The 16,436-nt window shown below is 41.8% G+C and overlaps 1 protein-coding gene across 5 annotated transcripts in view; it reads right to left on the bottom strand.

The window, feature by feature from the left end:
* The window catches only part of MKLN1 (muskelin 1), a 194,606-nt gene that overhangs the window by 15,989 nt on the left and 162,181 nt on the right, over positions 1 to 16,436 (bottom strand). For all 5 annotated transcript variants that reach the window (XM_037889362.2, XM_043520782.1, XM_037889364.1 and 2 more), the window contains one exon: positions 11,238 to 11,340. In XM_037889362.2, coding sequence (XP_037745290.1) covers positions 11,238 to 11,340 — 103 coding nt within the window. The remainder of the gene's footprint in view (positions 1 to 11,237; positions 11,341 to 16,436) is intronic.

Genomic DNA, 16,436 nt, shown 5'->3' with positions numbered 1-16,436 from the left:
GAATGTCATGAAAGGCAAGAGAGAGAATCCTAGAGATCAAAGTCCTACTTATCCAAAGAAGACACACATCGTAAAGGTAATGGAAGCTCCTCCTGAACTACCTCTCCAGACCATTTCTGTCTTGGAATGGCCCCTTCCAGGTATGAGTTATGAGTGTGATATTGTCTCCATGCCCATTCAATCCTTGGTTGCCCAGCTGAGACAACTAAGGGTGCCAATTAGCACTGAATGAGATAGATGTTTGTGATGGGCAGAAGGAACTCAATTACAACCACCAACTTTTGTTCATAGGCCAAGCAACCTTTAAACGGTTAATAACTTCTGGTCACTACTAAACTGGGCCTGATCATCAGTATCCCAGTGCCAACCCCCATCCATTCAGTTCCATAAGTTTTGCGTTTTTCATTAAAAGATTCTCAGGGTGGGAGCATGAGGCTCAAGAGCAAGAAAGCGACAAATAACTTCAGTGTAGTAATATTCATCCTTCATGTCTGCACCCTTCAGCTATTGGGAGGCAGCTCTGAATAGCAATGCCCCTTCACCATATCACTAGTCACCAATTAGCAGAGCTATACAAACAAAAGCCAGTCAGCTGGGAACCAGCTGAACAGCGAACAGAAGAGAGGCTAACAGAGGGAGTTTGCCTGGGATCTGCATGAGAGGAGGTACGCTAAGGGCTGCATTAAGGAGGCTGTGTTGGTGAGTATCTGAGTGTCTGTTGTGGGGACACTTTGACCGTGTGCTTGATTGGTTGTTTGAAAAGTGTGAATTGGGAGTGCTATGTTCCAGGTGAGCCTTGAGTGGGCCTGACTGTTATAAAAAGCCAGTCAGCTGCGAACCAGCTGAGCAGCTAACAGCAGAGAGGTTAACAGAGGGGGTTTGCCTGGGAGTTCACCTGGGGAGAGCCCACTGAGGCTTACATCTTGCCGGCTTCTCTGAGTAGTTACAATAACTCCTGAGGAAGCTCGTAGAAGGAAGGTAATATGGATGGGGAGTGTTCAGCTGTTGTGACCTGCACTGGATGTGCCATGTTTGTCTTTCTTCCACAGGAGAGAAGCGACTTTGTCTGTACAAAGTGCAAACTGGTCTCCACATTGGAAGAGAAGGTTCAAGGTCTGGAGCAACAGGTATCGACCCTGCATTGCATAAGAGAAACTGAAGATTTCCTGGACAGACGTCAGGATATGCTTCTACGGACACAACGTTCTAAAGATTCAGAGCAGGCTGCACTGCGGGGACAGGAGGACGGTGAAGAAATTTGGCAGCATGTGACCTCCAGAAGAAGAAAGGGGAGCATCCGTGTACCAGCAATGTAGATACAGGTAAGAAACCGTTTTCATGTTCTCTTCACAGGTACTAATGCGGAGAGTGGACTAGATGATACATCTGAGGGAAGGGAACAGAAGGAAACTCCACTGATTGGAAGGCATGAGATGCACTGTCCTAGGGTTGGGGGTTCCACGACCACCGCTTCCAAGAGAAGGAGGCGGGTGGTGGTGGTCAGGGACTCTCTCCTCAGGGGGACTGAGTCATCTATCTGCCACCCCGACCGGGAAAACCGAGAAGTCTGCTGCTTGCCAGGAGTTAGGGATGTGACGGAAAGACTGCAGAGACTCATCAAGCCCTCGGATCGCTACCCCTTCCTGCTTCTCCACGTGGGCACCAATGATATTGCCAAGAATGACCTTGAGCGGATCACTGCAGACTACGTGGCTCTGGGAAGAAAGATAAAGGAGTTTGAGGTGCAAGTGGTCTTCTCATCCATCCTCCCCGTGGAAGGAAAAGGCCTGGGTAGAGATCGTCGAATCGAGGAAGTCAACGAATGGCTACGCAGGTGGTGTCGGAGAGAAGGCTTTGGATTCTTTGACCATGGGATTGTGTTCCAAGAAGGAGGAGGACTGCTAGGCAGAGATGGGCTCCACCTAACGAAGAGAGGAAAGAGCATCTTCGCAAGCAGGCTGGCTAACCTAGTGAGGAGGGCTTTAAACTAGGTTCAACAGGGGAAGGAGACCAAAGCCCTGAGGCAAGTGGGGAAGGGGATACCGGGAGGAAGCACGAGCAGGAGCGCGCGAGAGGGGAGGGCTCCTGCCTCATACTGAGAAAGAGGGACGATCAGCGACTTATCTCAAGTGCCTATATACAAATGCAAGAAGCCTGGGAAACAAGCAGGGAGAACTGGAAGTCCTGGCACAGTCAAGGAATTATGTTGTGATTGGAATAACAGACTTGGTGGGATAACTCACATGACTGGAGTACTGTCATGGATGGATATAAACTGTTCAGGAAGGACATGCAGGGCAGAAAATGTGAGGGAGTTGCATTGTATGTAAGGGAGCAGCATGACTGCTCAGAGCTCAAGTATGAAACTGCAGAAAAACCTGAGAGTCTCTGGATTAAGTTTAGAAGCGTGAGCAACAAGGGTGATGTCGTGGTGGGAGTCTGCTATAGACGACCAGACCAGGGGGATGAGGTGGACGAAGCTTTCTTCTGGCAACTCGCAGAAGTTACTAGATCGCAGGCCCTGGTTCTCATGGGAGACTTCAATCAGCCTGACATCTGCTGGGAGAGCAATACAGCGGTGCACAGACAATCCAGGAAGGTTTTGGAAAGTGTAGGGAACAATTTCCTGGTGCAAGTGCTGGAGGAACCAACGAGGAGCAGAGCTCTTCTTGACCTGCTGCTCACAAACAGGGAAGAATTAGTAGGGGAAGCAAAAGTGGATGGGAACCTGGGAGGCAGTGACCATGAGATGCTTGAGTTCAGGATCCTGACACAGGGAAGAAAGGAGAGGAACAGAATACGGACCCTGGACTTCAGAAAAGCAGACTTTGACTCCCTCAGGGAACTGATGGGCAGGATCCCCTGGGAGAATAACATGAGGGGGAAAGGAGTCCAGGAGAGCTGGCTGTATTTTGAAGAATCCTTATTGAGGTTACAGGGACAAACCATCCCGATGTGTAGAAAGAATAGTAAATATGGCAGGCCACCAGCTTGGCTTAACAGTGAAATCCTTGCTGATCTGAAACAAAAAAGAAGCTTACAAGAAGTCGAAGATTGGACAAATGACCAGGGAAGAGTATAAAAATATTGCTTGGGCATGCAGGAGTGAAATCAGGAAGGCCAAATCACACCTGGAGTTGCAGCTAGCAGGAGATGTTAAGAGTAATAAGAAGGGTTTCTTCAGGTATGTTAGCAACAAGAAGAAAGTCAAGGAAAGTGTGGGCCCCTTACTGAATGAGGGAGGCAACCTAGTGACAGAGGACGTGGAAAAAGCTAACGTACTTAATGCTTTTTTTGCCTCTGTCTTCACGAACAAGGTCAGCTCCCAGACTACTGCACTGGGCAGCACAGCATGGGGAGGAGGTGACCAGCCCTCTGTGGAGAAAGAAGTGGTTCGGGACTATTTAGAAAAGCTGGACGAGCACAGGTCCATGGGGCTGGATGCACCGCATCCGAGAGAGCTAAAGGAGTTGGCGGATGTGATTGCAGAGCCATTGGCCATTATCTTTGAAAACTCATGGCGATTGGGGGAAGTCCAGGACGACTGGAAAAAGGCTAACGTAGTGCCCATCTTTAAAAAAGGGAAGGAGGACGATCCTGGGAACTACAAGCCAGTCAGCTTCACCTCAGTCTTTGGAAAAATCATTGAGCAGGTCCTCAAGGAATCAATGCTGAAGCACTTAGAGGAAAGTGATCAGGAACAGTCAGCAAGGATTCACCAAGGGCAAGTCATGCCTGACTAATCTAACTGCATTCTATGATGAGATAACTGGTTCTGTGGATCAAGGGAAAGCAGTGGACGTGTTGTTCCTTGACTTTAGCAAAGCTTTTGACAAGGTCTCCCACAGTATTCTTGCCAGCAAGTTAAAGTAGTATGGGCTGGATGAATGGACTATAAGGTGGATAGAAAGCTGGCTAGATTGTCGGGCTCAACGGGTAGTGATCAATGGCTCCATGTCTAGTTGGCAGCTGGTATCAAGTCGAGTGCCCCAAGGGTCGGTCCTCGGACCGGTTTTGTTCAATATCTTCATAAATGATCTTGAGGATGGTGTGGATTGCACCCTCAGCAAGTTTGCAGATGACACTAAACTGGGAGGAGAGGTAGATACGCTGGAGGGTAGGGATAGGATACAGAGGGCCCTAGACAAATTAGAGGATTGGGCCAAAAGAAATGTGATGAGGTTCAACAAGGACAAGGGCAGAGTCCTGCACTTAGGACGGAAGAATCCTATGCACCGCTACAGACTAGGGACCGAATGGATAGGCAGCAGTTCTGCAGAAAAGGACCTAGGGGTTACAGTGGACGAGAAGCTGGATATGAGTCAACAGTGTGCCCTTGTTGCCAAGAAGGCCTATGGCATTTGGGGATGTATAATAGGGGCATTGCCAGCAGATCGAGGGACGTGATCATTCCCCTCTATTCGACATTGGTGAGGCCTCATCTGGAGTACTGTGTCCAGTTTTGAGCCCCACACTACAAGAAGGATGTGGAAAAATTGGAAAACGTCCAGCGGAGGGCAACAAAAATGATTAGGGGGCTACAACACATGACTTACAAGGAGAGGCTGAGGGAACTGGGATTGTTTAGTCTGTGGAAGAAAAGAATGAGGGGGGATTTGATAGCTGCTTTCAACTACCTGAAAGGGGGTTCCAAAGAGGATGGATCGAGACTGTTGTCAGTGGTAGAAGAGGACAGGACAAGGAGTAATGGTCTCAAGTTGCAGTGGGGGAGGTTTAGATTGGATATTAGGAAAAACTTTTTCACTTAGAGGGTGGTGAAACACTGGAATGCGTTACCTAGGGAGGTGGTGGAATCTCCTTCCTTAGAAGTTGTTAAGGTCAGGCTTGACAAAGCCCTGGCTGGGATGATTTAGTTGGGGATTGGTCCTGCTTTGAGCAGGGGGTTGGACTAGATGACCTCCTGAGGTCCCTTCCAACCCTGATATTCTATGATTCTGTGAGTAATTAATGTTTCCATAAAGATTTAATCAGTCCCTTAAGGCCCTTTATCATTTCTGTTGACCTTCCTCCTGTTCGCCTGCATCCCTCTGGTACGGAGATGTGCAGATTCCAAAGGAAGGGTGAGGTATAAACATACACAAAACAGAACTAAATCAAATCATTAAGCTTAGTGTGCTTGCAGTGCTAAAGATGAGCTTCATTGCCACAGCAAATGGCAATTTATGAAAAAGTGATTCTGGCCCTGATTCAGCAAGGTACTTATTTATTACTTGTATTATCTTAGGGCCTAGGAGCCCCAGTCATGGACCAGGACCCTCTTGTGCTAGGCACTGCACAAACTGAACAAAGAAACAGTGCCTGTCCCAAAGAACTTACAATCTAAGTAGAAGACAAGAGTAAACAGACAGATACAGACAGAGGAATATAAGGAAAAAAATGAGACAGTATTAGTCAGTATAAAAGACTGTGGTCTTAGCCCACCAACAGCCTAACCACTGTCAAATTTTTTGATGGCATCAGGCTAAAGGGGAGTTTAAAGAGGGATCTGAAGGAGAACAATAAAGTGGCTTTGCAAATATTTACAGGGACCTCTTCGCAAGCTGGAGGAGACCAGCTTTACCCCTGCAGCTCCGGGCTGAAGGGCGCATGCTCAGTTGCTCTGGAGGGATGGCACATGTGCAGTCCAGTCATATTTAGGAGCTATGAGAGGCTCAAGCAAGCTCAGTCTGGATGGACACTTAGATTTTAGCAGCTACCATCTCAGATGTTTCTACTGAGCATGTGCGAACTGCAATTTTTCAAAAGGTCTATAACTTAGCAAAATTTGGGCAGATTTTTGTAGAGATTTCAAAAGGCACATCCCTGACACAAAGATCACCACCTCCCTTTTACCCAGGCCAAATTCAAGTTCTTGTTCCAAAGCATAGCGGTGCTGGAGATCTTCAAAGAAAAGTTCACCGGTATTTATTTTTTTCCCCCAACATGGGCAAAACTTACTTTTCCCTAGCCTTGTTCTCAGAAATGGCTGACCTGTTTTAGCTGGAGTTTTCCCAAAAAATTCAGACTGAGGCACATGGAAAATTTCAGCTCAAATGGTTACGGTTTGGCAAAGTTACTCACACTTGAAAAAATGGTCTTATAATGGGAAGTGTAGGGAAATAATTATAAGCAGATCGACTCAGTCCTGTCTATACATAGCACCACCTCCAGCCTAGCACAAAACATTTCCTTCTTTAGTTACAATGCATTGCTCCTTCTACATCTTCTGAGTGTGACTGATTCTCTTCATTTATACGGTTACCTTGAACTTATTTATAGAGTGATTATGTGTCCCCACTCAAGTTCACTTTCCAATGTTAGGGAAGTTTCATGCTCAGTCGTGCCCTACAGAATTATTTTACTCTCCATTCCTTAGATACTTGTGTTCTGTGTTTTCTCTAGGTTTGTTTATATCCTCCTGAACAACAGTAACAGTCCAGGTATAGTCACATTAAAGCTCAAGAAACTATTGCCTCTGGAGCATAACAGACAAGGAGGACTTGTGGCACCTCAGAGACTAACAGATTTATTTGAGCATAAGCTTTTGTGAGCTACAGCTCACTTCATCGGATGCACGAAGTGGAAAATACAGTAGGGGGATTTTATAAACACAGAGAACATGAAACAATAGGTGTTACCATACACACCGTAATGAGAGTCATCAGGTGAGGTGAGCTGTTACCAGCAGGAGAGAAAAAAAACCTTTTGTAGTGATAATCAAGGTGGGCCATCTCCAGCAGTTGACAAAAACGTGTGAGGAACAGTAGGGGGGAAATAAACATGGGAAAATAGTTTTACTTTGTGTAATGACCCATCCACTCCCAGTCTTTATTCAAGCCTAATGTAATGGCGTCCAGTTTGCAAATTAATACCAATTCAGCAGTCTTTCCTTGGAGTCTGTTTTTGAAGTTTTTTTGTTGAAGAATTGCCACTTTTAGGTCTGTAATCGAGTGACCAGAGAGACTGAAGTGTTCTCCGACTGGTTTTTGAATGCTATAATTCTTGACGTCTGATTTGTGTCCATTTATTTTTTTACATAGAAACTGTCCGGTTTGGCCAATGTACATGGCAGAGGGGCATTGCTGGCACATGACGGCATATATCACATTGGTTAATGTGCAGATGAACGAGTCTGATAGTGTGGCTGATGTGATTAGGCCCTATGATGGTGCCTCCTGAATAGATATGTGGACACAGTTGGCCATGGGCTTTGTTGCAAGGATAGGTTCCTGGGTTAGTGGTTTTGTTGTGTAGTGTGTGGTTGCTGGTGATTATTTGCTTTAGTTTGGGGGGCTGTCTGTAAGCAAGGACTGGCCTGTTTCCCAAGATCTGTGAGAGTGATGGGTCGTCCTTCAGGATAGGTTGTAGATCCTTGATGATGCGCTGGAGAGGTTTTAGTTGGGGGCTGAAGGTGACTGCTAGTGGCGTTCTGTTATTTTCTTTGTTGGGCCTGTCCTGTAGTAGGTGACTTCTGGGTACTCTTCTGGCTTTGTCAATCTGCTTCTTCACTTCAGCAGGTGGGTATTGGAGTTGTAAGAATGCTTGATAGAGATCTTGTAGGTGTTTGTCTCTGTCTGAGGGGTTGGAGCAAATGCGGCTGTATCGTAGAGCTTGGCTGTAGACAACGGATCGTGTGGTGTGGTCTGGATGAAAGCTGGAGGCATGTAGGTAAGTATGGCGGTCAGTAGGTTTCCGGTATAGGGTGGTGTTTATGTGACCATCGCTTATTAGCTGTAGTGTCCAGGAAGTGGATCTCTTGTGTGGACTGGTCCAGGCTGAGGTTGACGGTGGGATGGAAATTGTTGAAATCATGGTGGAATTCCTCAAGGTCTTCTTTTCCATGGGTCCAGATAACAGGTGACCTGCTAATGTTTACATGCATTAATAGCACTGTTTTTTTTTCTGTCACAGCAGTACCAGACTGGGAGCTTATATTCAGCTTCTAATTTTAATCATCCTTAGGTCTGAGTCACTCCTTTTCAGATACATGAATTTGGGGACAGCTGTGTTGTTTATATGGAATAGGAAAAATATATATGTACACATTTTTTCTTTTTTAATCAGTATTAGCAAATTCCAGTATCTGGTAAGCCTTTCATCTCATTATCTGCCAGGAACCCATACCACTCGCTGGTGCAGTAATCAATAGCTTTCTATTTGCTCTAGAGACCTGCTAGTCACCTCACCTACAAGCATACCACAACCGTCAGGTCTCCAGTCCAGTAACAGAAACCCATTTCTATCTGATAAAACGATCAACTGCCTGGAGGGCTCTTAAGTGACTTCAAGTGGGATCACCACTAATTTGCGCAAGTCAGAACCACATTACAAATCCATTGTATTGGTGAGTGACAGCACAGCCAGGACACGTACATTGCCTGTGGGCGGCGTAATGAGCATTCATGTGCTAAATGATGCCAAGAGGTTCTGAGCTACATTCCAGAATTAAAAAAATAGAAAATAAAAAATATAATTCCCTTAACCTGATAAATTCATAACAAATGCTAAAATTCTGGAGGTGCCATGCTGTCTCTCATTCATACTACATTAAACAAAATTAGTTACCAAAGCCAGAGCAAGTTTCTCAAGAACAAATTGTCTGTTTTCTTTGGCACTCAACTCAAAACAATTGAAAAGATATGAAATGAAGTTTAAAAACATGAAATTACTCCTTCTAAGCTAGGATCCCTTTGGGTAGGATTTTACCTTGGTGCAATCTTTTACAGCAAGGCTTACAAACATCTGAAATATGTGGTTCACAACATGATCACACTATATCAGGGACAAATCCAATCAGCTTGCTGCTTTTCAAAACTGTGACAAGTGAATGTGAGTTGGAGACAGAGAAGAGATGGGGAAGGTAAAGGAGAGAGGAAAGACAGCTGTAAGAGGAGATCTGAAGATAATCAAACTTAGGAGTCCTACAATGCTGAGCTATATTCAGCACACACAGAGTCAACAAGATATATTGCCCTTGCTATGAAATAGACCACATCTCTGTTATAAGAGATGCCAGGGATCATACAGGCATCTGTGCTAGGAAACAATGAAACTTCTTCTATTTTGATCCAAAATATGGCATCAGTGCTGAGAACAACACACAAGAGCCATTTGGAGATGATGTGCCAGTGCCAGAAGCCAACTCAATGAGATAACCGGAAGGGAAATTGACGTCATGGAAATATACCCAGTCAGTATTAGCGCAGCGTGGGGCATAAAGCCATCTGACTGGCAGCTCTGTTCTGATACAAGTCTATGAGAGTTGAAGCTATTTGAACAGAAGAGATTGTAAAGGAAGAAGTTTCAAAAGGTTTTCAGCAGCTGCTCTAACTCTGCTAAACAGTAAATATTGTTCTGGCAAAGAGAAGCAAGAGGAAAAAAGTAAAAAAACTCAAGCATTAGGCCTGAAAAATAATGAGGCGTAGTGAAATTACAACTATTATCCTGAAAAGCCAGAGAGAGGGGCTTAGGGCCCTGCACATCAGGACTGAAACCCTTCCCTGGAATTACAGGTTCACATGGTAGCATGGTCAACTCAAACATTTCATGCTTGCAAAGTAGATAAATTGAATAGCATGCAGTTTACTGTGCGAGTGTCTTGCAGAGACTTTGTGAAAGATTTTGGGATCCTCTATGCACTATATGAAATTTAATTCAAATACTTTTCGGGTTGAAAAATAGCAAGAATTTCCTGTTATTTTTCTTCCTACTCCTGTCCCAAATGAGAGAAAAGATGTGAAGGTAGCTAGTATGAGTCAACTTCAGTGTGAAACTCATAATTTAAACATGTTGTATGGATACATCTTATAGTTGGCAACATAACCTTAGCATGTCAATTATGTTACTGAAAATGAATTGCAATCTATGATAAAGTAATTAAACAACAATTTCCAGGATCCTGATACTAGCAAATTATTTTCCAAAGTCCTGTCACCCTATAACCCCAGCACCATATTGCATATGGCCTTCAGTAACAGCCCCACAAAAACAAAGCTTATAGAGGCTATACTTAGACAATTTCTAGTTGCTTAGAACAATTACATGATCTAGCCAGCACACTAAGGGGCTCTGAGCCAGAGACTCCCCAAGTTCTTATCACAGCTTTGATACTGACCTGACACATGAACTAGGGAAAGACATTTAGTTATTGAGCCCAATTCTTGTCTCATACCAGCTTTAAAACCATAGCTATCCACTGATTTCAGTGGAGATACTTCTCATTTGCACCAATGTAAGGAAAGTAAGGAACACCCTAACCAGTTAAAATGGGGCAACTGAGACAGAGTGATAAGGGTTACATGTTTGTACAGCACTTTGAAGGTCCGAAGTGCTATATATAAGTGCACATAGAAGCAAAACCCAAAAGCTTATCCTAAACTTCATAAATTCGGTAAGTTATCTATGGCTGCTACTAGATTTCCTTAATCCCTTTTGTAAAGTGACACATGTAATGGAGAGGCGCAGTCTGAAATTCCTATCAGCCCTTGGGAATTTATTGCTTCATTTGTGCTTTGGGAACAAATTTACTCCTAGAAAAACCAAATATATGCATTGAAAAATGTGATAAAGCCATATAAAAGCCCTAGTGATCGACATACATTAAAAAATCCAGAGGGAGAAATGTATATTCTGGAGAAGAGCTCAATTTTTTCCTTCAGAACTATTTAAATATGTACAACCCAGATGAAAAAATATGCTGAGATCATCACCTTCAGGGGAGATGTCTGATATCAGAGTATCCTTTTACATCTTAATACAATACAATAGCAGCATTTCCCTTAATTGGTTGGTTGTGCTATGGAAAGTGCATTGCACCCAATAAACTATAAGCCTGTGCCATTTTATACAGAGTTTATATTTCATTAAAACCCCCACAAGACAGCACATTAGAATGAAATCTAAGGCCCCCTCTGCATGCGGTTTTTGTACTGATAGCTATTTTGGTATGGGGTGTGGAATTTTTTTAAGAACAGAAATAGTTATACTGGTACAAAGGTGCCTTACACTGGTGTAGCTATTCCCATATATAAGGGGAATAAGCTATACACTGGTATGAAGGTACTTATACCAGTGTAACTGCAACCACATTAGGGAGTTGCACCTCTATTCTGGTATAGTTAAAGAAATACAATGTGTGTGTAGACAAGGCCTAAGAGAACCTAAGGTAGTTCTAAAAGTTCCACAGTATGAACCTTTACGTTCTATTACTAAAACAAGGAGGTAGTTTTCACCCTTACCTCTTTTGTCTCCTCAGGGTCAGAATGATCCACAGTCACATACAAGTCATTCTGTAAGTATTTCAGTGCACTGAGTGGGTCAGTTTGGGCCTTTTCTTCAAACCTGTAAAGTGGAAGGAGATAAGCAACTTGTATGTGATAAGACACACTCAAAACAAGCACTGTTTTCATTTACTTTGAGCTCAGTTACTAAACATACTCCCTACTCTTTTGTGGGAGCAAAAGTCACACATGCAAATTGTTCAGTGATAGCTGCTTAAAGCACATGAATTCTATGACAGTTCAGCCCCCTCCTGCTAAAAGTCTGGGCTCAGAAGCAGCATTCTAAGGTGCTCAGGGAAAATCAAAGCTAGTGACTTTGATCCCTTTGCTAAAACAACCAAGTATTTCAACGCTGTATAAGTTGTTGTTCGTAAGGTACTCTGTACTAAAAACAGACAAATAAGTGTGGTGTATCCATTTCACAGATAGATGAACTGAGGCATGAGGAAGTGAAGTCACTTGCCCAAACAGCAGAATCAGAGATAGAACTCAACATTCCTAACATCCACTATCTACAATCAAGACAAAATGTCCAAACCCTGATTTAACCACTTTTAAAAAACCAATAGCACATTTTAATCCAAAATATTCCCTTAGGAATGAATACAAGGGCTGCAAATGTCTTAAAAGTATGGTATTCAGGCACTCACCAACCAAAGGGAATAAATCTAGGACTTCAAATTGGTCTGACCCAAAGACAACAAATGGACAGAATCTTGCTTTGGAGATCGATTCTTTGTTACACAGACTTTTCATTTGGTTGCTTGAAGAATTAGTTCCCCCCCCCCCCCATATTATTAACTGAAAGGCCCTTCCAGTTCTATGGTTTGTAATATCAAAGCAGCTACTCTCAGACAGCTTATTTACAAGTCACAAAAGAAGCTGCTGTGACTCTTCTGTACCAAAAGCACTTAATTGTTATCTACCTTGTTCATTGTGGATCTTGGAAGGACAGAACTTGGGATAATCTGCTTCAGAAAGCACGGGTCTTTTTAGAAGCTAAAGGGAGACTTCACTGCAATAGGCCACTCACACACTTGAGCAGGTCTGACATTCCACCCAGCAGAGGGCAGTGATGACACATCAGTCAACATAGTACTCAGTTTAAAAAGATGCCAAATCGAGAATGACAGCAATTTTTTTTCAAACAGATGCAGTTTTATATCTATATTTTTCAATGGGCTGAACCTCAGTGCCAACTCAATTGTGCTATGCTAAGGAGTTTCTTCAGTTTTGGTTTAGAATATCTCCTTTGATCCGAGTGGATAAAATTGGTTTAAAATAAAAAACAAAACAGTTTCTTTACATTGTATTTTATTTAAATTAAATGCAATTTTCTTTTTTAAAATAAATGTATTGGAAATTGGGACAACATATGTTAAGGCCTAAACTTACTACGACTTACTAAAATAAATTAAATAAAAATATTTCAAGTATCACATTTACTGCCAAAGTTTTAAAGAAAGTCAAACTACTGAACTGATGGAGGTCACTGGATAAGCAGCTGGAACCAGAGTCTGCTGATGTGCACTAGCCTCTTCTGCAATTGCAGAGAGAATATTTTCTTTATTTCAGCTTATTCAATTCAATGACTCGTTCATTCTAAGTTGAGAAACCGATTGAGAGTTGAAGCTTGTTCTCTTCCACTCTACAAACAAAAATGTGGTAAGGGGATGAGATCTACTAGTTCTAAAATCTTGAAGGTCATGGTGGCCAGAAACAACCAGTTCAATTCACTACCTACAGATATACTTCCTCTACTTAATCAATTAGTTTTAAAAGCAAAACATGTTTTGGCTCTTTTTTATGTAGCCAGCACATTTAAGGTAGCATTATTGAACTAACGGAACAATTTGAAAATACTGTTTTTGTCATGAATAAAAAAGATCAACCAATAATTAAGAAATGCGTCATTCACCATTTTCTAAAAAGTAAAAATTAAAAAACGGAATACATTTATGTTAAGCAATAACTGCTTAAATAAAATGTGCATATAATATATTCTTTTGGTTAGCAAAAAGTATCAAGTTTAATGTAAAAGCTACATTTAGTTGCAAATCAATACGTATTAATGGTTGCCAACCAATGAGAATCAACCTTTTTTTTTTACAAAAATAAAGATACAAATGCAAAAGATGATTATAAAAAATTATTTAAATCAAAGTTACTGCTTGCTGATTTAAATCAGTAATATAAATGATTTTGGTTTAAATCAAGTCACTCTGTCTTTGATTATCTCCTTCCTTTAAAAATATACCTTGTAGGAAGCTGCATGGATGGTCCAAAGGCAGAAGTCACCATGAATTAGCAGACAAAGGGTAGGAGAGATTGTTTGATGGGATCTTGACAGTATACCAGACTCACCAGTAACAAGTGCTGGTTAAGCTTCAGCTCTATTTCATATGACTAGAGGCCTCAGTTATTGTACAGTACTAAACAGGACATTCAAGCCCAAATTTTCAAAGTAATTTTCAAACATGAGCATGCCTGACTATGCAAATCTACCTGTTCATGCACTGTTTTCCACATGGGCATTTGAAAAAAAGAGCTCTTACTGAAAAGCTAAACTGAAACTTTAGCTAACAGTTGCATGGTACGAGCACACACTTCTACTGCACAGTACGACATCACAGATTGCTGCCATTTCCCCAAGGGATGGTTCTAATCTCCATTTATAGTAACTACACAAAATGTAGAGCTAGATTCAGGCTATCAACTAATAAATGCAGCCATCCTCAAAAGGATCATTCAGCTAATCAAAATACTAACTGAACTGCAGCTGTCATTTTACCATGAACCTAGTCCTCATCTCCCTATCATGAGAATAACCCACACCAAAAAGTAGGACTAATAAAAAAAGTCCCGTTTCCCCCCCCGCCCCCAGCCTGATCAACTTAACAGAGCTGGGCTCTAGAGAGGAAGCAATAAAGAGAGTTGCTAGGGGAATGCCTCTTGTCCCATTGCCCCCTCACCTATTTGCTGTAAAGCAGCAGTGACCCTGAAATAGCACAGACCATTTGTAAACCTGTCCTTAACAATCACTTGTCAGTAGCCTTAAGCATGAGTCTAAGCAAAGATGCCTTTTAGCAAAAGTGAAATAACCCTCAAGCTGTACTATTAGGGCTGGTGGGGAGAAAGAAGGGCACTTACTCCATATGATGCATTAGCACCCTCTTTAAAACAAGAGTTCCAGGGCCCACTCTGGGACACAGTGCCTAAAACACTTCAGTTAAGAGGCATGTCAATCATCTCTAGACCACCACCAGCAGGAACAGATGATTTCTTAAGATCTTGTCATCACGTATATGTCCCCAACAAGAGGGAGAAAAAAATGCAGAATCTCCAATTTTATGGTCTTTCGGCAAGGAAGTTTCTAGCTTTCTCCCTCGCTACCATCCTTCACAAGGTATGTTTCACAATCGACAGACCCCCCCCCAGCATGGTTTGCAGAGCCGTGCAGAAAATATGTTTCTAGCTAAACAGCAGCAGTGGTGTGAACTAACTCCCACCATGACTATTATGAAGTGTTAAATCTTTGTCTGTCCAAGGCTTTAGCACAGCTTGATGACACAGCAATGCTCCTATCTGCACTACAAAATATAATTGTGTTGGAGATTACATTATGGTTATCAGGTTTAATGAAAACTAGGGCTGTCAAGCAATTTAAAAAATTGTGATTAACCACACTGTTAAAAAATAGAATACCATTGATTTAAATATTTTTGGATGTTTTCTACAATTTTCAAATATATCAATTTCAATTACAACACAATACAAAGTGTACAGTGCTCACTTTATATTATTTTTTATTACAAGTATTTGCACTGTAAAAAAACAAAAGAAATAGTATTTTTAATTCACCTAATACAAATACTGCAGTGCAATCTCTTCATCATGAAAGCTGAACTTACAAATGTAGAATTATGTACAAAAAAACCTGCATTCAAAAATTAAAAAAAACAAAATTTTAGAGCCTGCAAGTCCACTCAGTCCTATTTCTTGTTCAGACAATCGCTCAGACAAACAAGTTTGTTTACATTTGCGGGAGATAATGCTGCCCGCTTCTTGCTTACAATGTCATATGAAAGTGAGAACAGGTGTTCTCATGGCATTGTTGTAGTCGGTGTCATAAGATATTTATGTGCCAGTTATGCTAAAGATTCATATGTCCCTTTATGCTTCAACCACCATTCCAGAGGACATGTGTCCATGCTGATGGCAGGTTCTGCTCGATAACAATCCAAAGCAATGTGGACCAACGCATGTTCATTTTCATTATCTGAGTAAGATGCCACCAGCAGAAGGTTGATTTTCTTTTTTGGTGGTTCAGGTTCTGTAATTTCCTCAGAGTGTTGCTCTTTTAAGACTTCTGAAAGCATGCTCTACACCTCGTCCCTCTCAGATTTTGGAAGGCACTTCCGATTCTTAAACCTTGGGTCCAGTGCTGTAGCTATCTTAAGAAATCTCACATTGGTATCTTCTTTGCGTTTTGTCAAATCTGTAGTGAAAGTGTTCTTAAAATGAACAACATGTGCTGGGTCATCATCCAATACTGCTATAACATGAAATATATGTCAGAATGTGGGTAAAACAGAACAGGAGACATACAGTTCTCCCCCAAGGAGTTCAGTCACAAATTTAATTAACACATTTTTTTGACAAGCATCATCAGCATGGAGCATGTCCTCTGGAATGGTGACCGAAGCATGAAGGGGCATACGAATTTTTATCATATCTGGCAAGTAAATACATAGCAATACTGGCTACAAAAGTGACATGCAAATGCCTATTCCCACTTTCTGGTGACACTGTAAATAAGAAGATAGCATTATCTCCTGTAAATGTAAACAAACTTGTTTGTCTTAATGATTGGCTGAACAAGAAGTGGACTTGCAGGCTCTGAAGTGTTATATTCTTTTGTTTTTGAGTGCAGTTATGTAACAAAAAAAATCTACATTTATAAGTTGCACTTTCATGACAAAGAGATTGAACTACAGTACTTGTATGAGGTGAACTGAAAAATACTATTTCTTTTATCATTTTTACAGTGCAAATATTTGTAATAAAAATATATATACTCTGACTTCAATTACAACACAATACAATATATATGAAAATGTAGAAAAACATCCACAATATTTAATGTATTTCAATTGG

The sequence above is a fragment of the Chelonia mydas genome, chromosome 1, assembly GCF_015237465.2.
Source record: "Chelonia mydas isolate rCheMyd1 chromosome 1, rCheMyd1.pri.v2, whole genome shotgun sequence".
NCBI lineage: Eukaryota > Metazoa > Chordata > Testudines > Cheloniidae > Chelonia > Chelonia mydas.
This window is presented reverse-complemented; position numbering and strand designations above follow the sequence as displayed.